The sequence below is a fragment of the Tyto alba genome, unplaced genomic scaffold (genome assembly GCF_018691265.1).
Source record: "Tyto alba isolate M040663 unplaced genomic scaffold, T.alba_DEE_v4.0 Super-Scaffold_16, whole genome shotgun sequence".
In the NCBI taxonomy this organism is placed as follows: Eukaryota; Metazoa; Chordata; class Aves; order Strigiformes; family Tytonidae; genus Tyto; species Tyto alba.
In genome coordinates this window covers 17,838,588-17,864,564 of record NW_024881278.1, presented here as the reverse complement: position 1 = coordinate 17,864,564, position 25,977 = coordinate 17,838,588, and the positions used below count along the sequence as shown (strand labels likewise).

Sequence of the window (25,977 nt, the reverse complement as noted above, 5' to 3'; positions counted from 1 at the left end):
AGAACCTTAAAATACAGAATTTCTTTACATACAAGTCAGATTCTGACTACTGCCTTAACACTGCCCTAGGGATGCTGCTGAAGCCACTCTGAGGAAAACCTTTTCAAAAAACTCAAGCAAACTAACGAATGAGAAGTGTTAACTGCTAGTCAGTGAGGAGTGTAAATACAACATGCTAACTGCACCACTGTGATGGGAAGGGTTACACTGAAGTCAGCACTGCCAGATGATGAGCTTGGAGAGTTTCTATTCATTTTTAGAGTCTAAATGACAGCTAATGTACTAGCAACAGTAAAGATTCACAGACACGGAAAGGTATATTGCTGACTTCCCCATAATGTAAATTGCTATACCTGCCAAATGAACAGCAATCTAATGTAAACTCTATTCCAGCCCAAACCAGGACACTCCACCAGCTTCCATTAATACTAGGTGAGGATCTGGCCTCCTGTTTTTAATGGCTGGACTAATTAAGCTGGAATTCTGTCACTCTGTCTATTTTAACTGGGTACAAAGTGACTGATGATAATCTGTAAAAGCTATACGTTCAAAGGAAAATGCAAACATACTTATGCGAAGCAGTCCAAATTTTCAGCCTTTTCATCATGATATAATTTTCTTCTCAAATAAACTTAAATTTGTTTCTGTATGTATCACTGCCCTGGTTTTGGCTTGTCTTCCTAGTAGCTGGTATAGTGCTGTGGTTTGGATTTAGGATGAAAATAATGTTGATAACACACTGATGTTTTAGTTGTTGCTAAGCCGTGTTTATAATAAATCAAGGCCTTTTCAGCTTCTTATACTGTCCTGCCAGCAGGGGCTGGGGTGCACAAGAAGCTGGGAGGGGACACAGCCAGGACAGCTGACCCAAATGAGCCAAAGGGATATGTCATACCATATGACAGCATAGTCAGTACATAAACTGGGGGGAATTGGCCAGGAGACACCACAGATCAGGGATTGGCTGGGCACAGGTGGTAAGCAACTGTATTGTGCATCACTTGTTTGGTATATTCTATTATTATTATTTCCACTTCCTTTTCTGTCCCATTAACCTGTCTTTATCTCAACCCAGGAATTTTACTTTTCTTCTTTTTTTTTCTGTATTTCTCCCCCATCGCACTGGGGACAGGGGGAGTGAACTAGTGGCTGTGTGGTGCTTAATTGCTGGCTGGGGTCCAACCACGGCATTCATCCACTTATGAACTACACTTTCTGAAATAACAAGCAATGTAGATCAGCCACTGCAAACAAGCCATAAAATATTCTGAAAACAGTCAGATATCAGAGATGAGAGATACATGGGAGGTGTCAACAGTCCTGTAAGAAGTATGAACTAGCACTACTCAGAACTCTGAGAGCTAAGACAGGATACAGTGTTTTAGCTGGTCTAAAAGCTGCCTTAGTGCCCCTCTGTAAGCACTTCTCTGAACTGTAATTTTTAACCTTGCTACAATATAGGGACAGATAAAAGTTAGGCTATGGCTTTGTCTCCATAGAGAAAATCAAAATATAGGGAATAAGCGCTTGAAAAGATAATTATATGAATGCTGCATCTGAAATAAAAAGTAATTTTATTTTGGAATAATTACTGCAGTGGAATTATTTCACATGGGCACCTATTCTGAGCAAGATCTGCTTTATAATAAACTTGGAATAATATCTTCTATCACAGACACATGCCAGTAAGTAGTCCCACAGATATTATTAAAAGGCATATAGTACTAATGGAAGACTAAAAGTAGAATTCAACCAGATCAACTAGCAATAGAAAAAAATAAAGAAGTCAGACATCCCATATCAACTTATGCAGTTTTACATCCAATTTTCCTTCTTAGAAAAGAAAAAAACACCCCCTGTTCTAACTTCAACTAGCTGTATAAAAAGGAGAATAGCTAAAACACCCCAATCTTGCACACAAACATAGATTTAGTTCTACCACCTGAAGCAAACTAACCAGCACCTTCCAAAGTGTTTCAAAGGCCAAACTTAAAAGACTGATTATAAATGAGCAGAAGTAAAAACTGGAGAATGTCTTAAAAGCGTTCATTTTTAAAAAGGCCAAGTTGTTTCTCCCCTCCCCGCCCCATTTCAGAAATTGCAATATTAATTAAAGAAATCACTAGGGATAGATTTGAAAAGTTTCTCCCTAGACTACACAGGAATCTTTATGTTGTTTCACCTGTTCTTGTGAATCTGAGAAAATCCACCAAAACATAAGCACAGTCAAAGAAACTCTATTTCAGGGAAGAAACAACTGTGATCCTCAAAAATCTGATTTTTCATAATACTGGCACACAAAATTAAAAATAGAAAAACAAAACATTTTTTCTTTAAGTAAAGTGTATTCTGCTGTACTGCTAATGACCATTACCTAGGGAAGTAAATGAAAATTTACAACTTCATATTCATCATATGCTTAAAAGCTCATCAGCATTTGCAGAATGCTTCAGTATAAAGCATAACACACACCCAAAAAACATCCGTACACCTACTTAATGTCTCCAAGTAACGGTCCATGGGCTAAACCAAAATGAAGTGTTCCTCTGAATCATCCAGTAGTAACTTTCTTGGGCTACTGAATAGGAGACGCTGACAGGAACCAGGACTTCAATCCCGCTCCAGCTCAGCCTGGTATGACATTGCTTTACCCTTCCCTCCTCTAGCTTCTGGCCCACAACTTACAAATTGTTAAGAATCTTGATCTAGGTGTTGCTGGCTGTGCCCCATGAACAACCTTGAGAATATGCACAGAAATTCCCCACTCCACCCTGTATTACATGTGACCAGAAATCCAATTCCCTCCCAGGGTCTGATCCCGAGACACGGCCCCAATCCTAACACTAGGTCTCTTGCAGAAACATTGGATGCTGGATGAAAAGCACCATGATCTTCCCACAATACATGATTTAACATGCAGCTCTCATAAGAAAGTCACTCTATTTTTGCTGTATGTGGTTTTTGGACCTTGCCCTAAAAGCTAAAATAAAACTCAAGGATCTCCTTCCAGGCACTGTGATTTCTATCATGAATTTTACATGACAATTCACAAAATGACAATGTAATAAAGTCTTTCCAAATGTGAAGGGAAGCACAGTGTCTGATAATTGTTTAACTTACAATTACATTTAAAAACTGTTTGCTAAGGAGAATTTCTAGAAGAAAACTCCCCACTAACAGGATAAGATTTCTGGAGAAGACGCACACTGGCAGATGTGCAGAAGTTCTTGTAAGGAATATGATGCTCTTCTCAAAGCTGCTTAAACTTGATTTTATTTCAGGTCTGCAACTAAATTTTTTTTGTAAATAGATTTAGGCTGTCAATTTCCAAGCATGCTGTGCCATCAGCATGTAGAGACTGCTGTGACAAACGTGGAGACTGCAGCAGCAAATTTTATTATAAACTGGTAATTGAATTGAACAGGTTTACATTTGAATAGATTTACTGCAGCATGATCTCTGACATGCTGCAAGGGACTGAAATCCTTGTCTGTACATAAGGAAACATTTAAAATACAGCAGGAATTATTTCAGCTCAGTGTAAGTCCATGCTAATCAATAAATTTATACCACTTTACGCATGAAAGAAGTAAGTATATCATCTTTCTTCATTCTGTGCATAAAGGATGCAGTCAAAGCCAAAAATTCATCTCCAGACTTTCCCATAGGTAAAAATAGCAACACCTGCCTCCAAAACTACCTTCCAAAAAGAACAAAAGAAAAATATCTCTATTGCAAGTACAGTCCTAAAAGTGCAGTATGAACCAGTATGGTTTCAAAAGTAGAAGTGGCCACTAAATGGGGAAAGAAAACAAAACGCCCTAGTAGGTTCTTTTCGGTTGTCCTATTAGGTAGTAGATAAGCAATATCTGAAAAGAAGCTAAGCTAACTTTCCCCTAGGTGAAAAGACTCCGTAATTAAAAATAAGTAGAAATCCTACTGTGTTTTGACAGAAAAACTTACACAATAAGAGTGGAAGAATTACGATACGCCCAGGAGTGGGGTTAACAAAGGAAACTTCTTTTGAAAAGGAATTAGCTATTTTGTCATTGTAGAACTTTCAAAAAAAAGGGTATGTACTTTTAGGGTAGACAATTTATGAAATTCTGACTAAGGAAACTTGTGGGATTGATTTGCATCCATGGAAAATGATCATTCATGTAAAAAATCTGATTCACAATGTGAATCTGAATTGTCTAACTAAATTATCTCAGTTACCAAAATCGTATTCAAAACCAGTAAATCTGTGCATAATTTTGCTGAGATAATTACTCATTCGTAGAAGAGTCACTTACTTTCCTCATGCAGTCCCAGAAGCTGCAGACAGACTTGATTTTTAAAGATACATATGTTAATGGATGTGTAACGGCGCCCTCAAAATTTAAAAGAGAAGGTCTAAACCAATTCACCTGTATGTACTGTTGGTAGCACTGTTTCATTTCCAAACAAGTTGCTCACTATATGTATATTAGGTTACTAGTGCTATGGGGTCTTAACTTCTTAAAAAAAGATGTTAAGAAGCACAGTCCCTTTCAAAAGGTGCCATACTCAGACATTCCTTTCTTTCTAGAGTTTACCTAAGCATCACAATTTAACCTTTAAAAAATTGCTCCTAGTGGTCAGTTATATGAGGAGGATTTTGGCAAGTAAAGAACCCTCCTATCACCACTGGAAGAGAGGGTCAAATCCTGCCATTCTTACTGAGGCAAAATCCCCACTGAATCTGACAGGAGTTTTGCTCAAGTAAGACTAAGGACAGCAGGATTTGGCTCACAGGATCATAGCATCTGCCAAAGCAGTTGCACAGAACAAGGTTTATTCTTAGCAAGTATAATCCAATAAGAATATGTCTGTAGGTACATGATAGGTCTAATTTGTCCATCACCTCTCCACTGGTCTATGTTGTTCTTGGATTTTACCCTGATAGCTGTGTACTTAAACCTGTTTTAAATTACCATCAAACAATTTGCAAAAATCAGCCATCTATTAAAGCTGACTCTTTAAGCACCGGCAAAGCAAAATTGCATGGTACTATTTTAAAGTGGTTGCTTAACACAAAGTACTCTCCACTGGAGACAGTATTTAGAAAACATTACATTGATTTTATTTTAAAAGGTTATCTAGCTCAGAAGTCCATGACATCTTCTGTTATTCTTTCTTGGTGGTAATAGTGCACTACAATAATAATGTATACAATATATGGACATAAAAGCATATTTTTGCATACACATTAACAGCAATAGAAGTGCACAGTAGGTGACCAAGATTTAAGGAATTGCTTCTTTCTGTAACACAGATGAATCAGGTTCCAGGTGAGATAGTACTGTTTCCTGGAAACATTTTCTTATATTTACCTGTTATTCAGCATCTTCAAAATGTCACTGATGAATTAAAACACTCAACATATACTTACAGTGAGGGGCATGGGTACTCACATGCTTAAAAAAAAATAAAGGAAGGATGGATTCTCCTCTTCTGTATGCCATTATTTGCTCTGGTGTAGCTACAGTAACTTCAGTAGATGTACTCAATATTTATCCTTGTTTAATTGAGAAGTAACCCTTTCGTTTGTCCTGATAAAATGAAGACTGAGGAAAAATTGGGAAAAGAAGGTACAGTGTGTGTTTCTGACAGAACTGGAACAGACTAACAGTGGATAAGGAATGGAGGAAAGAAATCTTTGAGAATTCATGATGCTAAAGCACTAAGGAAAATCAGAGGATATATTCTGATGATTATTCTGTTAGTTACCTCCTGAAGGAGTCTGAAAGCTGGGGTACATTTTGCTGTGCTACACATAGTTAGAAATATTCCAGAGAAGATGAACTCTATGTAGATACACCGTGATTCCATAGCTTAGAAACAGACTGCCAGGAGGAGCAAGCATACATGAAAATTGCCTTTATAATAACTGATTAGAACACTCACTGATCTCTCTTCTTTCCTGATTGCCCTACAATTGTTGCATGCGTTTGCAGAGACACACGTATTGACTTTATCAGTCTTACCTTCTTTCAGCATGCCAACTTTTAGACACTTCATGAAGCGGCAGGCTTGGCAGGACTTGCGTCTGCGCTTTGTGATTTCACATTCATTCGTTGCTGGGCAGCTGTATTCTATGTTACCTGTAGTAGAAAGTACAGGAAAAGAGAGGTATTCAGAATCACTGACTAATCAACACAGTGCATATATAAAGGACTCATACAATTGCTGTTGTGTTTAATTTGGAATATATCAAGAGAAAACAGTGCTACAGAAAGGAAACACCTTTCGAGGAAAAATGGAAAGCTGAGTTTTTAAAGCTAGAGAGGTATATGAAAAAAGAAATATACAAACCCACAATTAATGTGAGTCTGTGTCTGGCTCCATAATTAGTCCTTCATGTAGGTTATTCCTGCTGGTAGGAGGAGGAAATTTTGTCATTTATTGTCTATACTAAGCCACATGCTAGTTTGAGCACTCTTCATTTCCTTTTTTTTTCAGCAATTTCATCATTCTTTGTCGAGAACTGGAAAAGGAGACTGTTGTGCTTTACTGCACAATCAACTGTCACAGGTACTACAGAGCTTCACCCTTCTTCTTCCACAACAGCAGGCACAGTGTGTCAGGCAGAACTCACCAGCATTGCTACCCCCACATCTAGCATGCTCTACAGCTGCCTGGTCAGACCTCTCAGCCAGGACATCTCTCCTCCTCTCCATAGTTCAGACAGAGTTCTTGTACTGAGAGGTATCAGAAAGAAAATCATTCCTAACAAGTTATCAGAACAACAAAAGTTGCAGTAGATGCTTGCCTCTGACTTCTCCAACTCTCCTTAAGGCCTAGAACAAGCCAGATCCTTAAATGTACGCCCTCCAGGGCAAAGCAGTCTCTCCACTGTTTTTTGTTACTGCTTAGTACATGTTATTTATCCTCAAAAATACAAAAAAAAACAAAACAAAACAAAACAAAACAAAAAAACAACCCTGAAAATTAATGGGCAAAAGATACGAGCAATTTTCTTTACATTTTTAAAAATCACATCTTTGGGTATCCAAGTCCAAATGGGAGAACATCTGTTCTCTTTTGCCCTAGTACCACTGCACTTTTCACAAAACAGCTTAGCTCAGCTTATTCACCTGCCCAGCCATGCATCCTATTGCCCGTGACTACATTCAGTATGACAGACTTTGCAGCACTCAGAAGTTTCACCAGGAAACTGACTTTTAAATAAAGTATCTTCCCCATCAGCCTGTCACATCTTGCTTTAAAGGTATTTCTTTATTTTCTAACCCCTTCCCCCTGTGATAAAGTGCATTAGTATCTTAATGAAAATGCATTCTGTTTATTGCCCTCTTGGGAAGCAAGAGGTCATCACACCAAATGCATAAATTGTCATCAGAGACAGTCCGAGCATAATTGCAATTTTGCTGCTCCATGTTTGCTGCACTCAGGGTCCGTCAAAGTCCCCTGAAACATGCACAGGTTCTAATAATTAGCATAGAGTCTGCCTGGGACCACAGCATTGATGAAATATTTCAGAGTTAATCACACTTTGTAAACACTGATTTATATTGACTACCTTTCTCCAGACTGATGTCTCCTCATTAAATATCACATTAGTGGATTGCAGGATTGCACAAAGACTCAAATGCTCAGCAACTGCTAATTCAACAGGAAGCAATACTTAAACTACTTAGAACTACTGAAAATTGGTTAAGTATTTATGATAAAGGAGGTGCAATGTATATTCTGCTAATAAAACCAGCATACTTTGCACGACCTTCTCCCGCCTTTGTGGGCTTTGCTCCTCCTGAACATTCCTGCATGACTGACTGAGCAATGCTGGCAAGTAAATCAGATATTGGTATGTGTGAATGCTAATGTTTCTTGTTGACAAAACTCAAACTTCACTTTAGTCCTCTTCCCCATCCTTAGTTCCTGAGAAGAAAGCTATTTAAGAAACTAAAGTATACGGTGGGTAGGAAATTCGGCACAACAGTTCCTGCAGAACTTTACAATATGCATTATCAAAGTTAGGAAGTAACACTTCTGGAAGGATCCATAGTCAGGAACGGTAAGGGCAAGCATGAAAAAAAAAAGAATCACATTATCTCCTCACACCCTAATGAGGCATTCTTAGTGAGGCACAATCACTACACTAGGAGACCTTCAAAGCCTTTCACAAATTGTAACGAATTAACTTAATCATATTATAGTAATAAATGTATTACCATCCCTATTTAAAAAAAAAAAAAAAAAAAAAAACAACAAAAAAACCCCAGTGAATCAGAAATGCTTTGCACAAGATCAAAGATATCTTTGCACAAGATTAGAAATGATCTTGATCAAAAATAAGATCAAGATTACAACACAGAACTTCAAACAGCAAAGCTCTGTACACCAAGGCAAGTGGAGCACTCTCATCATAGCTAGAGCCCTTGTGCAAAGGCACAAATTTTGACACAAAAAAATAATATTCAAAACCAGAAAAAATATAAGCAAGATTGCTTATTTCCCTAAGTAGACACTTCTAATCCATACCCTGACATGTCTGTTTTGTGTAAAATACTGTGAAACACAGCAAGGGTCTGTAGCATGCAGCACATGATGCACAGTCAACCTAACATGTTTTTCCTTCAAATTCTTGCCACCTAAAGAACTCTAAAATGAGCTATTAGTCTAGTCACTTAGACTCTAGTACTTTAGCTTAGAGGGGGAACCATCTCCTATCAATTTAGGCTGCTGTACTTTAAAGAACTGTATTTTACAGCAGATGCTTAACCTTAATTTTTGATGTTAGAAAATAAACTTGGAAGACGTTGGAAAGAGTTCCTCCAATGAACTTAGTAGAGTTACAGTAGCCAGACTGATTGCTGCAGCAAAGATCCACTTCTTATCAACAGCCATAGCTTGGTTCCCCTAAAGTATTTCAGCATTTTAGAATATGGCTAGACCACAGTAAGAGTTCAAGGAAACTAACATTTTTGTCACCACTTAACATATGAATGCAGTATTTTATCAAATATCCCCACAGATAGACTATTTCTGTCAGTGAGCTCTCCTTAAAAAAAAAAAAAAAAAAAAAAAAACTCATGGAATTTTGCGATGGAAATATACCTGGATCTATGTCATATGCAAAATGTGTTTTGCCTAGCACTCGAAGTATTAGCGGATATATTTTTGGTAAAAACCTGAATTTACTGCACATTGCAGGCCATTAGAGCTCTCAGAATTTATTATTTACTTCTATACACTAAAGACAAAGAAACAGAAATTATTTTAATAAGTGTTTGGGAATCCATGAAATTACATAGGTACCTTACATCCATTCAGAATGCTCAGATCTGCATTTTATTTCAACAAGGAATATTCAGAAGGAAACTTTACCATTTACTTGTCTACTGCATGATGCTAGAGGCTGAAACTGAGCAGCTAGTACGAGTATAAACTGAGTTTGCCCAGCCCTGTCAACATTTGGTGAGGTAGCGTTGTTACACAGGGAACAAAACCAACATGGCAGCTCTGAGTCTTTAAACTGGTCTGACAAGAACGATCGAGCAATTTATAATATCTCCTGGCTGGTTTTCAGAAAGGACTGGGCTCTGATTACTTATTTCAGAGTCTTTTGTACAATTAGTTTGCAGGCAATATAATTTTCTCACTTACTCCTTAATAGAATCATGCAGCTAGCTGGCTGATAGAATAACAGCTTATATGTAAAACTCCTGCCTGAAGTGCCAGGGGATAATTTGTATATTCCTTTCAGTAGTGTAATGGACTTTTACAGTTTGGCAGTTAAAGGGGTGAGTAATGTAAATTAGTATGACGTTTGAAAATAAAAATATATGTCAGATCTTCACTCCCCAAACACATTGCTCTGTGCTATAATAATACAACGGGATTTATGCCAGCCAGAGTCCCTTTTCTCTCCTCATGCATTAAGGAATATTTATTTTAAAATGGTTTCTTTTTTCTACTAATTTTTAAATTTTGTTTATCTCAGCCAAAAGATGAGAAAATAATTCTAACACACTGTGCCTAGCAAGAGCAACTGATTCACTAAAAATAGGATGCCATTTGATCTTGAGATAGCAGGTAAACTGCTAAAACTTACTCTGCATAACTGGCTCTCTGGCTTCAGACTGTCAGATCTTTACACACAGCTCAAGGATACGTGGGCCAAGATACCATTTTTTTGATCTCACACATGAGGTTTGGAGGTTACCTGAATGAGATGTGGGGTCATGGTACAATTTTAATGGTACAGGGACTTACTTTACGGCTTTACAGGCCAGGAAATTGACTGAATTTAGCCAAGGTTCTCAAGGTAATTTTAGCCATTTCTTGCACAGAATTGACACCGACACCCAAGGTAACAGGAGAGTGAGAACCATGACAAAGAGGAGGCCACTGAAAACACTCGGCCTTATGCCTTGGAATCTTATCCCAAATGTAGTTATTGACATCAACAATTACAACCTTAGAACCTCACAGATATCAAGAGGGCAAAGCTGGCTCTAGAAACTGGCTCCAGTTTGAGGGACAGGCTGAAACACGGGTCTCTCTTCCAGAAATACTGACAAGAATAGAAGCTTTATTTCCCCTTTTACACTGTGACATTTGATATTGTAACACTTTAGATGTAAAAGGATTGCTATGAGCTATTGGTATATGCTCAGAAAATCTTTGGACAGGCAGAAGACATGAGAAAGACCAAGATATAGGATGAAAATGTGTTTGGAAAGAGTAGCCATGAGCCACTTAGAAAAGCAGGAGGAATGCTGAAGATACCAAATGTAGGTCCAGAAGACAAGGAAGGGGGAAAAAAAAAAAAAAAAAAAAAAAGGCAAACCAAGAGGGGAACTAACTATTCCTTCAATGTAATAATTTTATGCTATAATCAGCTCATGAAACTGTATTTCAGTATCTCTTTATTTGTATACAGTAATGCCCCATTTTTCTCCCAAACTTTCTCTTTGAGCTTCTGTAACCTACTACCTTTTTTCAAAAACTTGTATTTAAAAAGCAAGTGTTCTCATTATTCTTAATAGAGGCTACTGCATCACTGGATTTAAGTCTTTCTGCAGTAAAGTTTATTGCAGGTGCTACCCTCATGCTCTGTTTTCCTGGGTGACAGACCCAAAGGATTACACCTGCTTGTCTGTGGACTGGCAGGCATGAAAACTCTGGAGAATGAAAGGTATCCAGGATTACAGTCATAGGTTTTCTGGGAATTAATAAAAGAGAAGTCTTGGAAAGAGAGACAGGAGAATCTAAGCCAACACGGAGTGTAAATTATGGTATGTTAGGTCACACCTTGATATGCAATCCAACTAGAACAGAATAATTCCTGAGAAAATGAGAAGTAGGTGCTGTTGGAAGTAAAGAGTAACAGACTAACTTAGGAAAAGAAGGATAAAGTCCTAGATGGACTTCAAAATGTATTTGATGTTTATAGGTCTTAGCAAAGCTGAACTGAGGAAAGTAAAAATATTTTCTCTCAGGTTAAAGTTTCAGTTCTTGCAGACGCTGTCCCCTACTTTGAAGCCAGAACTCAAATGAATTTAAGTATGAGTAAATATTGTCACAAGCAAAAGTACTCTTATCAATAAGGTTTCAGAAATGGGGTCAGGTTGGATTTGAACCTAACTGAATCCAGTTTTGGGTGACAAATTCTTAGATGGATTCACCTGATACTGCAGATAGATCTGTGAATTATAGACCTATGAATTCTGCTACACATCATCTGGAGCTGATTAAGACTAAAGTTGACTGTATTCACAACTCTACACCTAGATGACTTCAGAAACAATACTTCACACACAGAGTTACAGAACGTTTAAAAATTTGGTCTCTAAATGTCTCAAATATTTTTTTAAGATGATGGGACCATGTATGAAGGATTATGCTTATGTCTCTGTTGCTTGCATTGCCTCTTCTGTTACAATAAGAAACTCAGGAAAAACAGCTAGTTTTGAAATAACTCTACAGTGTAAGATCGTATTTGACAAAGGAACACAGCCAATTTAAAAGTATCTTTTAAATGAAATCAGTTTGTTGAGTTGCTCAAAAGAAGCCAGTGTACTGTGTTACCGAACTATAATATACTTAGAACTTCTAAAATGTATTTTTTATTTCTATTTCTTTTATTCCTAGAAAGCAATATGAATGGAGACTTAAAATGGAAATGTAAAGGTGATGTTGGCTGATCTGACTGCATGACATTTTTGCATCAGCCGCTAACTTTAGGGAGATGGCTTTTCAGCATCATAAAAACCACCATAATTTTCAATATGAAGCTGATATTGGGGAGTGTTCAATGACATCTGTAAGGGCCCAACTTCCCTTGACTCCCACTGGATTCAAATTCTTTACCTACATAGAAATTAAGGGTATTCAGGTCACCTTAAGAGACAATCAACTCTTTGAAGACACAAATAGAATTGATCCCCTGTTGCCTGGGAGTCACTGAAGAATTGTCCAAGTCAGAAACACTGAACCATCTACATTTTGTCCCTACTGGTATTTATTTAGGTCATTTTTGACACTTCCTACCAAGGCAGCATGGAAAATTGCCATTGTTTGTTTATGAGGAAACGGAACATCTCAGTCTGTGAAGCTGCAAACCAAATTACTTTCACAGCAGTAAAAAAAAAGTCATTAAAAAAGTTATAGAAACATTAAAATAAATCACTTGCTAGCTGAGACTACACGTCTCTAGTTTCGAACTAGACAGAGCTTCATAAGTGGGCTGGAAGCTTTCAGAGACGTTTATAACAAATGCAGATCCAGACCTAATTAAAATGGCGTTGATACATAACACTGTACCAGTACTATTTGTAAACCACATCTGAGCATTTGTGACAGGTTCTAAATAGCCATGCACAAATCAGGATACTCATTCCCTAAAAATTTAAATGCAGCATATAATTTACAAGGCTGTAAGGAAAGTAGAGATAGTAAAAAGGACAGAACCATCTGTATACTTTTAAACTTCTCTCTGTTTCTCAGATTTCAGCATGTTTATATTTTATTGTCTCACCTTGTTTGTATGTCATAGTTACACAATGACATTATGACAGGATTAAAAGATGTGTTGAAAGGAATTAAAAACACTCGCTCACTAGTTTGGCTGATCCATAGGCACAGTGAAATCAGGGGAAAAGCGAAGATACCTATCATTGCTTGCTTAAAATGTTCTTTGAAAGAAATGCTGAGGCACAGACTTTCACTTATATTAGGAAGGCGAATGATTTAATCAGGAAATGATGGATTCAGGTAACATTTAGTGTTAGGTTCACTGGAGGTCTGCCTTCTTTGCACCAGAGCAAAAGTCCAAGACTATTGCACCAAGAAAAAAGCTTCCACCCTATCTTTCTATAAAAAAGTATAATCTTAGATGCTGGTAAAGATGCTGAAAAGCCATAAAATCTTACTTAATTTGCTTTAATTTCCTCCACAAAAATGATGTGCAGTATTATAAGAGACAGCTTGGAGATGCAAATTAACCTTTGGAAGCCACTTTGGTCAACTACAACTCCAAATCAAACTTTATGTTGCCCATTTTAAATGTCACCTTATTATCTGAATTTACATAGCTAGTTCTAACTTACTTCCTGATTAAAAAAAATATATATATTTACTGTAAAGTGTTTGTACATTTACAGATCAAATTGGCTCAGTAATGGGTAAACACTCTAAAGAGGGTTGAAAAACCTGAACACTAAAGGGATTAAAAGCAACTTTGAGTAACCAAAAAGGTAAATCAAGGACAAAGCAGTTTAATCTAGCTCCTACTTTGGGCAAGCTTTGAAGACCACAGGAACTACATTACTGCAGAACTGTAGAGCTGAACTGAAGGCTCTTAGGTAATCAGCATAAAATGAGATGGAAGACTGGGCCTAGTTCACATAATGACCAGAAAGACAACCACATTCTCGGGATGGAATATTCATTTGTATTAGGAGACATGGACAGGCAACAACTCTGAGGGATAAAGCTCTTAAATGAGACAGTGAGGGTATGATTGCAGGTCTTCTTACTACCTACTGCTTTACTCAACCTCCATATAAACAGAATATTGCTGTCTCAGTACTGTTCATCCAACAGTTTTTCCATAAAAATAGACATATAAACAAAAAAAAAAAACCAAAAAAAAACAAACAAACAAAAAAAAAACACCAAGAGCTACAAAGATTACTGAATGAAAATATTTTAGCTTTTGTGGGGAAAATTCAAACACTGTCCAAGGAAATACTAAGTAAGCTCTGACACTTTCGCAACAAGCTGTATCAATACCTAGGCTTTTCATACTGTATTTTCATGCAAGTTTAAAGAGTCCAAAGATGACTGTCCTGAAGATTTGGAAGGAAGAAGAAAGTTGCCTAGATACAGGCCATTATTTTAGAGATGAACGCTAAAATAAAACAAAATAGTAAACTGTCTTTGAATCTGTAAATCCTATCATCCTTCTACTGAAAGCAAGAATACCATTTCAATCTACTTGCAGAAATGTTTAAGTTACAGGCACTGAGTAATTACATATTATTAATGCAAAATGTGTACCATCTAGTCTTTATAACTGAGCAAATAAAAATTATGAGAAATGTATTTACACTAAATATTCACCACAAAATATCTAATAAGTACAAGACCTCTGTGCTGAACACTAGACCTTGCACCCAGCTGACAACCAAAAATTCTTTTTTCTCTCTTTCTTTTAATGAAAGCTTGGAGTTTTCAAGATAATACAGTGCACAGCAAAAACTGTGGAGAGACCCTAAAAATCAATGGACCTGTAACTATATTTAGACGTTGCTATTTTCTACTATCCCTGATGTTAAGCCAATTTTGGGGAAATTTGGCTGTGTGTGTGTTTCTGTGAGACACCTGCAATCAGCCACCATGTAAATTATTCCAGAAGCAAATGGAGAGCTGAAGCTGAGTGAGTACTAGGCAGAGAGAACATCCAGTTCTCCTGTCCCTTATATGTCACAAAAGGGGGCAGAACATCATTAGATTCTGCTATGATCTATGACTTTATATACTGAGATTTTTTTTTTTGGTGGGCTTTGTTTTTTTTAGCCAAGTAATTTCTTGTTTCTAATTTTTTCTAATATTATTTATTTTTATCATAATTATGCATTCTTCACCACAGCCCCAGACGTATTTCTGTGCTATGCTAAAATATATATTCAAAAAAGATAAAATCACTCCTTCCTATAATTCAAGACAGGGTTCATTTAATTTCTTTACTTTTAAGAAAATTAGCAGGGATTGCAAGAGGCAGGAAAAAGAAGAGGAGAAATCCATCAGCCAGGAATGGACATTTTTTAGACTAAATTGCTGTCATCTGAAAAGGAATTATAATCTCCATTACCCTTAAAAACAGGCATATACTCTACATTAGAGCAAAATTCACCTTGTGTAAGGGGCTACTAGGTATCCTGTGATGCACTTCTGTCTTATGTAAGATGCTGGTGGTGGTATACAGATACTGTGCTGGCTTTCGGAGCAGCTGCCTGTGGCTTTCACCTACTGAGATTTCAAAGGACTCCTTTGAAATGGAAAGAATGGAAAGACTCCCATTGACTTAGTGGAAAGGACATCAGGCCTGACATGAACACAAGATGTGCTGCATAATCTAACTTTATCAGCTCAGTCTTTAGCTCACTGAAGTCAAGGAAATTTTGCCCATGACTTCAACAGGACTAGCACTTAGGTTCTATAACTCAGCTAATTTAGTAACTGATCAATGATAAGAAAGGATAAATGGGAAGTCAAATGTTCTTTTTCACTGGATCTATAATTAAGTACTGATCACAATTAAATTATTAGCATTTAAAAGCAATTCTTTGAGCCAAGACATGTTATCCTTACATATGCACAGTCATAATATTTGATTCTTCAGGTAGTCTGGTTTACTAGTTTGTGTTTATATATTGTTGGGGTTTTTTTCTGTTTTCCTGTTTTCTTATTTACAGTTCTGCAGTAATCAACTCATTTTAAAACAAGCAGAGAAAGAATGTGATATGTACTAGGAAGTTAAATAGTACAGGGAAGAACGACCTCTAGAAATACTGGGGCTAAATTCTATCATTTAGAGAAAAAAAAAAACCTCAGGTAAATTATTTTTCATGCAAGCTTAAAGGTAGAATTTGCCCATCCAAAACACGAGAACCTTTTCGTATATACTTCTTGCCACCTATCACAATCCATGGTTTGATTCACCGAAGTAAGTAGCTTCCATTATTTTCAATGGTATTTGAAAACTCTTAGTAGTTGTGTCAGTTTAGTCAGCACCATTACTAAAGATGCTGCCATGACATTATGATGGTAACATACTTCCTATTCTTAGTTTCTTCATGATTGTTTTTGCCTTCCTGCATTATTTTTTTTTGTCTTCACAGCACTGTCACCTGCTGATGCAGCTAGTGCTCTAACCGTACTGAGACTTTTTGCACAGCTGCCAGTTCTAACTTGAGCTGTGTGGCCAAGTCCAGGTTGCTAATCTGGAGAATGACGTCCCTGTCTTGTGTTTCCATGCCCAGAAACTTGCTGTCTGTGGTGTGGTGTAAAATTTCAGGCTACCTATTGCTGCCAGAATTCAACACTTTAATCAGTTAACGTTTCTGTGGCATTTTTTTATGTTCAAAATACAACTAAAATGCGCATCAATTCAGTTCTGTAGGACACATATTACATAGCAATTAAATACAATTTATAAAACAGAGTTGCTAGTTGAAGCTGGTGCTTGAAGCTCAGCAACTACAAAATGCCAACTGCTTCAGTGGAAACATTTTTTTGAGCTTTTCTGAAAACATTTTTGAAGGTCAAGTGAAATCACCTACCTTTTTACTTTTTCAAAACAAAGACTTGTAATGAGCATATTATTTCTGCATATGCGCTCATTTTACATATGAACGCAGGCCTCTGGGAATCTTCACAGGTACATTTGTTTACTGGTTGCAAACATTGTTACGCTGGGCTCCATTAGAACAACTGAAGTCTCACGTTTCTTTTAAGTGTCTATATGGCCATTATAAAATGGGTACTTCATGCCGGTAGAAGACCCAAATCCCTCAGTAGCAAAATGGATGAGAGGAGAATAAAGTGGCCATTGTCTCAGCAATGGATAAATTAAAATAACATTCATTATTTTTCCTTATTAATTTTACATTAAATATGGAAGTACTATATTTAAGAAATCTTGACCAAATGTTTCAAATTTTGGGTTATGTGAAATTACAAACTGAAACTAAGTTAATGCTCCTTATCATATAGCTCATTTTTAAAAAGTATACCACCGGATTATCTTTCCTGAGAATTCCAGGTGCTCAACATCTACGAAAATCAAGCAGGTTTTATTGAGGAGCTTAAGTTTGGACTTAGCAACCTAATTTTAGTCTCTGAAGTTTGAATTTAATTTAATGTGACATTATATTCCTGTACAGGCCAAGGTTGGCCTCATGTTCTTTAAATAAAGCACCTTCAATTTTACTAGAAAGGATGATATCTAAATCAAAGTAGAAGGTTATTTTGTCTCCATTGGTTCTGAAGCTAGAACAAGTGGTCATGCAAATTATCCCATTCGTACTAATTTATGCCAAAATATGTGGTGTATTTGTAACAGGTACCAAGAGCAGATTAGTATAAAGTACTGGGCAGAGATCAAAAGCTGACAACTTACTCTCCTTAGAATGTGATCTTACAGATCTTTGTTGAACCCGTTTAAGGCCACTGTATATCATATGGGTGAAAGACCAGTTAGTAATACAATGATATGCACAAAACACTACGCCACTGCAAAATTTCAAAAGCACTGGTGCTTTAACAAAAATAAACCAGATTTCTGCAACAATTTAAGTCTGGTAGTGGTGTAACTAGGACAAAAACCCAAGCACAATCCCTGTGTTCCAGCCACAAGGTCTGTTCAAGAGGCATCCATGACAACCTTCAGAAAATAATCAAGTTTTCTTTTCAGCAATCATTTATGGGAATCCATGAGAAACTCATACAGAAAACAAATCTGAATATGCACCAGCTGGCTCCAGTGGTTTTCTGTTTTTCATAATCAAAATAAACATGGCAGTGGGCTTAACATGACAGACAGAATTCACAAAGAAGCCCAAAGGGTTTTTTTCATGAGTAACATCTGTAGAACCAAACACTAAGAAGAACGAAAAGGTACAGTCTGAAGTCCTAACAGGATTTAGTCAAGGATTGTACTATTTAACTTTGAGCAAAAGAAAGAAAAGAAGTTTAAAGAATAACCAACCTTGAATTGTCCTCTTGAAGAAAGCCTTGCAGGCCTCACAGGAAGCCACTCCATAGTGGTACCCTGATGCAATGTCACCACACACCAAACACAGTCTTTTGGGCATCGAGTTCAGCATATATTCACACTTGGTCTGTGAATCTTCAGCAATGGTACTGGAGCAGTCATCATACCGTTTCCTGACCGGCCCGTTGCCGCCAAGCCCTGTGGCCGAAGGGTAGAGTGGAGGTGAGTCCAGCCCGTTCTGATGTCCATTCATGGTGGAACTGTAGCTCCCGCTGGCGTCTGAGGAGCCACCAGGGCTGTGGTGGTTGATGCTGTCCGTCAGAGAGGCAGGGCTTGATGGTTCCGTCTTGATGTACGACGAACAGCTAGAATCAATGTGTCGATCTTTGCTTGACATTCTGCAGAGAAGCCTGTAGTAGGAAGAGAGAGAAAGAAGAATCTGTGTGTTAAAGACAGTGCTCTTTAAGGCTGCTCCGGAAGGGTTAGGGACTGCACATCATTCATTCATTAGTCAATACCTCTTGTTCTACATGAAGGTAATCAGCATATGGGCATGACAGAGCTTTGTCAAAGCTCCAGACAGGCAGTAAACAAAAACTTTAAAGAAACCAAATCCATTTGTTGTCCCCTCCACCTGCCCTCTAGGCTACGTGTCAACTTCACATCATCTCTAAATTCTGAACCTGTCATCTAGCAAGTCAAAAAATTTTAAAAATTCTATTATATGACTTAGCTATTAAATGTCTTCCTTTTTCCATCGGTACCTTATTTCTGTAAATTCCATCATTATCAGGAACAAATATTTCCAAGTTTGATCACATAAATGCTCTGCTCCGTAATCACTATTTGTCAAGACACTTGACTAAAACACATATCCATCATCTATTGATCTGATCCCAGAATTGAAAAGCAAGTCTTGGACAGTCTTTTTTTTTTCTGTATTAATATTGCTTTATTATAGATACAGCTATTTAGTAACAGAGTAGTACATCAACTGGGAACTCTAACAACTAATTAAGGCTGGACTCCATTTTCACAAAATCTAAGTGGAATGATTCATCAGCTCTGGCTGCAATTACTTTCTAGCCATTATCCTCAGACTAACCAGTAATAACTATGTCACTATCCCATATATCTGCAGCTCTATAGGATCTGACATTCTATGTGTTCCACTCTTGGATTAAAAAAAATATATTAGAGGAAATTTTAGACAGAAGTTTTATCTTTCGGAAGGTGATATTGTGTCTTACTTCTCACTTCTCGTGTTTTCAGAATTAAGCATCTGAAATAAAATCACATAACAGGGGAAAAAAAAATCCTCTTTGTCTATTCCATCCCCAAGATTTTTATTATTTTTAAACATTTTCTAGGGAGAACAAGGGACAAAAATAATAATTAGAAAGCTCAGAATCAGATACTATCTTCATTTGCTACAGCTGCGATTATGAGACCACAGTAGCAAATGGCCTACCCAGCATATTCCTGACAGTACTATGAGAAGCTGCCAAAGTACAGATGACATTTATGAGCATTTCTCTAGAAACATTATCAGCAGAAAAGCGACTACCCCATAAGGCCACCCACCTGGAGCTATAGATTTATGTTTCCAAAGCAAACGCATAAGTTCAGACAATTTGACTGACTTAACTTTCCAAAGTAATTTTTGAGATCTTGTCTTCGCTTTTCACATTTTTGTGTTTAAAAATATTAATAAAAAAATCAATTTCTGCTTCAAGATCTGGAATCAAATTCACCAATGGAAAACAGACATAAATCCAGAGAGTTTGCTTCTTTTCCAGTGTGGATAACTGAGACCAAAGCCTGACCCTTCATTAAAGATATCTGCTTAGGATGAAATTTACCATAAAATCAGTGCCCATGGTTCTTATGTAGGACCTCTCAAATGTCATGATTTTTACTGCAAGTTTCTACTGAAAACAAACGACGTGAATTTTGAAAACCACCAGACTGATATGCAGAAATGTTACCCTCCAAACTTAAAGTCAGTACTTATTTGGGGAGGTGGAAGGATCAAGCTATATGGTGTCAGCAAATAAACCAAGGAAATGGGAAGGTTAAAGCCGTGAACATATCTTATTACACTGGACCACCTGCTTGTGTTGTCCTTTCCTCAAGAACTGGAAGGGGGGGAAATCCCCTTGCCAGCCTGCAGTAGCATGTGCCTTTTCTTCTGCATCTGCTGCCTTGTAGCCGTCACTGTTAATGAGTGCTGTAATTAATAGATAGCTCTCTCTTGTCTCTCTACTTGCACTCTGGGCTAAGCACTTTTCTCAAGTCAACGTTTGAAAGAAAGCGGGTCGGCACTGACTTACAGCAGCTCTGCGAATTCCTTTTAATTTAGAGCACTTACACCACCACTCCACTTATTACCTTATAATTACTGGCCCGCTCTCACATACATTATGATCTTAGACTAGAGTTAGAAGTTATTAGGGTACTAAAACATGGTGTCTCTCTGTCTCTTTCTCCTCTTTCTTTGACACTGAATTTTATACAGCTATGAAAAAAATATCAATTAACTTTCACATTATACCAACTTATTTTTTTTGCATTATTTTTCTATACACTAACACTAAGGTCCTTTTATTGACTAAACAGGTACTTGGTCTTCTTTTCATCTCCTTGCTACTGAGACTCCACATAAAAAGTCTCAAACTACAGCAGGAGTTGTCACTGCCTACAGTCTGTCAACCAGCTTGATGGCATGTTCCTGTCTAAGACTCCTACTGATGATTTATGTTTTTTTTTCCTAATTTGTGCAATAATGAGCTCGAATGTCACCCTTCCCTTCCCAGAAAAAAATTTGCAATTAATTAGTTGTCCAAATGCACGTTGCTTTAGCCAGTGCAAAAGTAGATACCTCTCACTCCAAGCAGTCAGAACCAAAATATAATCGCAGTTCTTCATGAATTAAAACCTGATCACCAATGCTGCTTAGGTTAAAGCCAGTCTGCTGATGCTTCTGAAGTAGCAGTTTCTGGTACTAACCAAGACAGAGCTGCTTTTGGCTACAGCTTAAACAGTACAGACTGGATTGGTGCGTGCTGGCAAAGCACAAATGCAGTTAAAACATTAACCATTCCAAAGCAAAGCGAAAACAACAGTGCCTGACTGAGAACAAAATCTTTTCCAGTCCCCCGAAGGTGAACCAGAGACAAGGCTAGTGTGTGGGTACACACTAGCTGTGGGTGGGCGACAGACACCTACTGCTTTCACTCCACTACTGTACCACATCTGAATGAAAGTAATTCAAGAGCCGTCTCATACAAATGGCAGGTGGGACCACCATCAAATTATCATGCTGAACATTTGGAATAATGCCTAAGCTAGATCTCTGTAAAATCCCTCCCTCAGTTCCCTCCTAATTACTACTTAGCTCGTTACACTGAAGAATTCCTAGACACCATTGCATTATAGTCTAAAACTACAGTTGGAGCTTAATTCTCTCTTCCTCTCTGTGTCTGAAATTCTACAGCTCTATTATTCAAGCCTGAAATATTCACAACTATCTATAAATTCAATTGTCAGCCAGTGGGTTTTATTCTAGACCTCACTTCAATCTAAAATTAGAGGCACTAAAATTCACATTAACTCTAAGAGGAATATAGTGAATAAGACTTTATTTCAAAAGAGCACCTTTTTGTCAGAAAGAGCTATTTTCAAGATGATGGCTTTATCTGCATTCAAAGAGAATAAGCCCAATTCCACATTGTGCTGTTAATGCAAAATTTTTAGGTCACATTGGATTAATAAAAATCTAAATTTAGTTAAGGTTTATGAATAGAAATAACATGTGTCATATAAAAATGTACAGTATTTATTTTAAAGCCTTGGTGGAGTTGTTTTTTTTTCTTTACTAGATTTAAGTCAAATAAATGGCAGTTCCATTTGTGGTGGACTGTTCTCAGGTAAGTTTTCTAACAACTAGCAACTCTCAGCTAAACCTTCCTTTGTGTAGCTATAGGGAAAGTAACCAATTTGCTCTAGAAGCATTTCCATGCCCATATACAAGAGAAACTACGTAGGGTGCAGCAAGCCTCAAGTAATATTCAATATATAGCATGACTCTTCACGTGTCTACTAAATTTACCTCTGAACTTCTTCGTTTAAGTAAGACCTGAAGCCAGTCACTGCTGGCAGAAAGGTACACTGACAGAGCACTTCAATATTCAATTCCTGATTTAAAATGGTCTTAAACAATAGCGAATAAATTGTAATGCTATGTGCTTATGAAAGGTTGAATATATTAAGAATTTATTAATGCAATCACATTCATATTTCCATCTACCTGACACATTACTAATGATATTGACAGTGCTGACACTGACTAAATCAGTATCAATATACAAGTGGAGTGCAAAACTTAAATGTATCTGATTACAGTATATAGCCTTAAAAAAGAAAGCTTTCCCATTTGAGCCACTAGGAGCTCTTTATATTCCATCCATGCATGCAACTGGTTCAGAAAGTTACTTTTCCCTCATCTCCCTTATTACCAATATCTAAAGTAGGTCAGAACATGCCAATACTTCACAATCCATGAACACACTTCATGCATGTTTTTCAATAGGAAAAGGTCTGCTTACAGCTTCATTCGCTACTTCTAAGCTGTGCTGGTGGTTTCCGTGACAGTAATAATTAGTCAAAATAATTAGAGTGAGCACCTTTATTACAGACCACACAAAAGTCCACTTTTACCTGCACATGGAGTTTTTCCTTTCTTGAAGAGAGAATTACCCTATTTCCATAAATGTCAGAATAGGTTGTTAGCAGTTGACATTTTTAATGACAGCTACTACGTGGGAGCATCAGCAAGGCAGGTGTTATTATGCACATCTAGGTACGTTTCACGCTAACAGTGCAATCCATCTGATTTTCCTCCAATACATTCCTCTAACTCACATAGATGACAACCAAAAAGGTCTTAACTTGTTATCCTCATACATTAACTATGAAAACCAATGCATGAAAGAAATTCTTGGTCTAGGTGACACAGTAAGTCTGTAGCAGAGCCAGGAATGGAAGCCACCTCCTTGCTTTGACTGTAAAGACATTTCCTCTCCAATACTGTGCTTACTTTTGGTGTCATTTCACAGGACTATACCAAAAATCAGTAGAAAGAAAACAGTGCAGCATGTTCCAGTGACTTCCCATACTCTGCTTCTCTGAATGTAAGAGGGAAGAAATGTTTGCATGGAAAGAAATGAAAATGTTGCTTCTTGCACCCGCACCCACGACACGTCCTCAAGATTTTCATCAGGTCCTGTTAAAAAGCTGAGTAACAATTTCAGCCAAGCTGCTTTATATTGAGCATTTTTTTCTGCTTCAGCTAATTGCACTCTAGTAAAGTGGCAAAATGTGAATCACTTAGTAGGAAAATGGGCACCAGCTGCTATTGTCAGAGAATGGAGATGCTGAAGAAAAGGAAAGTGACTGAATGAAGTGTCATGTCAGAAATCAACGGTGCAACGTATGATTTGAGAAAACATGACTACTTTACAGAGACAGGGTGTCATTATGGCATCACAGTAATACGATGCTTTGACAACTGCTGGGTCTAACATATCATCATTGCATTAAGGTGCACTGGCTTAGTTGGGAAAAGGAAAAGAAAGGATTTCTTCTTTTAATAAGAAATATCGTAAGGCCTGCTTGGTTAACCTAGTGGATGAGAGCATTAATTGCAAAGTACTGCTAATCTTGTCCCATACATGCACAAAAATACTGTTTTTACACAATAGGTCTTTATTAATGAACACACATGTACAACCATGTAGTAAAGAGTACCCTGTGCAAAAAAAAAAAGAACAGCTGTGGTGGGTTTGTTTGGTTTTGTTGTTTCTTTTTTTTTTTTTTTAAAACAAATGTTGACTCTTTCATGGTTTTTTGTAATTTAATTTCTTCTTTCTTTTATGCTCTCTTGAAACCTTCGTCACTTCACCTTGGTAAGGGAAAGCAAAGCAAGCCAGTGGCTTCTTCCAGAGCAGCTGCCATAGCCACCAGCAGCTGGAACGGAAGAAGCAATGCTTGAAGCCATCATGTCGTTATCAGCAGTGGCCCAAGTTAGCCGATGATTGCTGACAGAGGATCCAGCTTCCCAATCAGCTATGGGTGCTCTATATGCAATCTACCAAGCTCTGCTAAGGCACTTCCTACACGCAGGGCAGTGGAAGACTACACTATTGAGTGGTCATTTTTAGTTTAACAAAACAAGCCGTTATCTGAGGCCCTTCACATTTCAACCTAATCTGAGTGGCTGCACTTAGTTTGTTTTCTGTGCTGCTTTTAAGAAGTAAAATTTTCAAGTGGCTGACTTGCAACTACTGCATACCCTCCAAAATGAGAGGGAATTATTTTAACCTCCCCTACAGTATATAAATATTCATTATTGCTTCCCTTTCTATTTCAAGTTGATTCCCTGTGCTTCCTGGTTGATAAACTTTGTTAACAAGAAGGAAATGATCCTGAGATACCCCAATGTGTTGCAAATTATCACTGTTGACAGCTTCTACATTTAAGGATTACATCTGATGCAACAATGCATACGAGTGTCATTTATCTTTAGCTCATTTCCTTGGACCTATTTCAACTGAGGGTGAGCATCTCTTGTTTATAGCTCTAAATACTGTAAGTGAGCAACTGGCAAATCAATAAAACTGTTAAATGCATAATAATACTGTGTAATTACTTACATGATGTTTTGCATAATTAACTGTCTGAGGTGTTCCTTGATATAATGGATACTCAGGGTATGGAATAACCTATAAGCCTATAAAACATACCCTGTTTATATGAACAGAAATTATGTTTAAAACTCTCATTCTAATAATCCAAATCAGGCTTTGGCACTATGTGACAGAAAGTCTTCCTTTCCTTCCAAGTCTAAATCAATTCTTATAGCATTACTTCATAACTAACGTGATATTTCACTGATGACGACAACTATTACCCTGATTACTTGGAAGTAATGTAGTAATAGCAAAAATACACTTAGATTAAACAGACTACTGCTATTTAATCAATAGTATTGAGACAAACTAAGTGTTTTAATAAGTCTGTATAGATGCACTAATGTTGGTTTAATTAAATGTATCCTTAGACATGCACAAGCTCTGCAGCATACAGATCCTATGGTTTGACAGACCATAACATTACTCTTCTAAATTTAAAAGCTGAAGCACTTACAGCCAGCAGATTTTAAATCTTTTCAAACTGCAAAATGATTATTCTTTACATCAGGTACTCTTTTGGGAACAAAAAGTAAACAGAGAAGAATACCCCAAGACCTCGCACCTCCGAGCCAAAACACCAGACATCTGAAGAGGTGCCAGCCCTCAGTGACAGAGTTGTCCAATGCATCCAATATATGTCTCTGCAATGCATTTGCAAAAACAAACCAACCAACCAACCTCCAACTGAAAGGCAAAAAATAAAGCTCATAAAAATCACAAACCTGATCTTTATTTTTGCACATGTATGCAAAAAATATCCTATTAGCTGTATTATGCAATACTACTAGCAGGCCATCACACAGAAAGTTTCCTGCAAAAAAGACTTTTCTACTTCTACAGATTTCATGTATTTCGAGTAGAAAAAGACACTTTTTTTGGTATGCTCTGATGATTCAGTTTTTGAATACTTAAAAAAAAAAAATGCTCAAGTGCAGGCGACACAAGAAGTAGACAGCACTT

At 37.3% G+C, this 25,977-nt stretch overlaps 1 protein-coding gene across 9 annotated transcripts in view; it reads right to left on the bottom strand.

Moving 5' to 3' along the window:
• The window catches only part of ESRRG (estrogen related receptor gamma), a 406,413-nt gene that overhangs the window by 110,505 nt on the left and 269,931 nt on the right, over window positions 1-25,977 (bottom strand). For all 9 annotated transcript variants that reach the window (XM_032989305.2, XM_042789772.1, XM_042789777.1 and 6 more), the window contains 2 exons: window positions 18,260-18,675; window positions 6,009-6,125 (listed from right to left, as the gene is read on the bottom strand). In XM_032989305.2, the coding sequence (XP_032845196.1) occupies window positions 6,009-6,125; window positions 18,260-18,675 (533 nt within the window). The remainder of the gene's footprint in view (window positions 1-6,008; window positions 6,126-18,259; window positions 18,676-25,977) is intronic.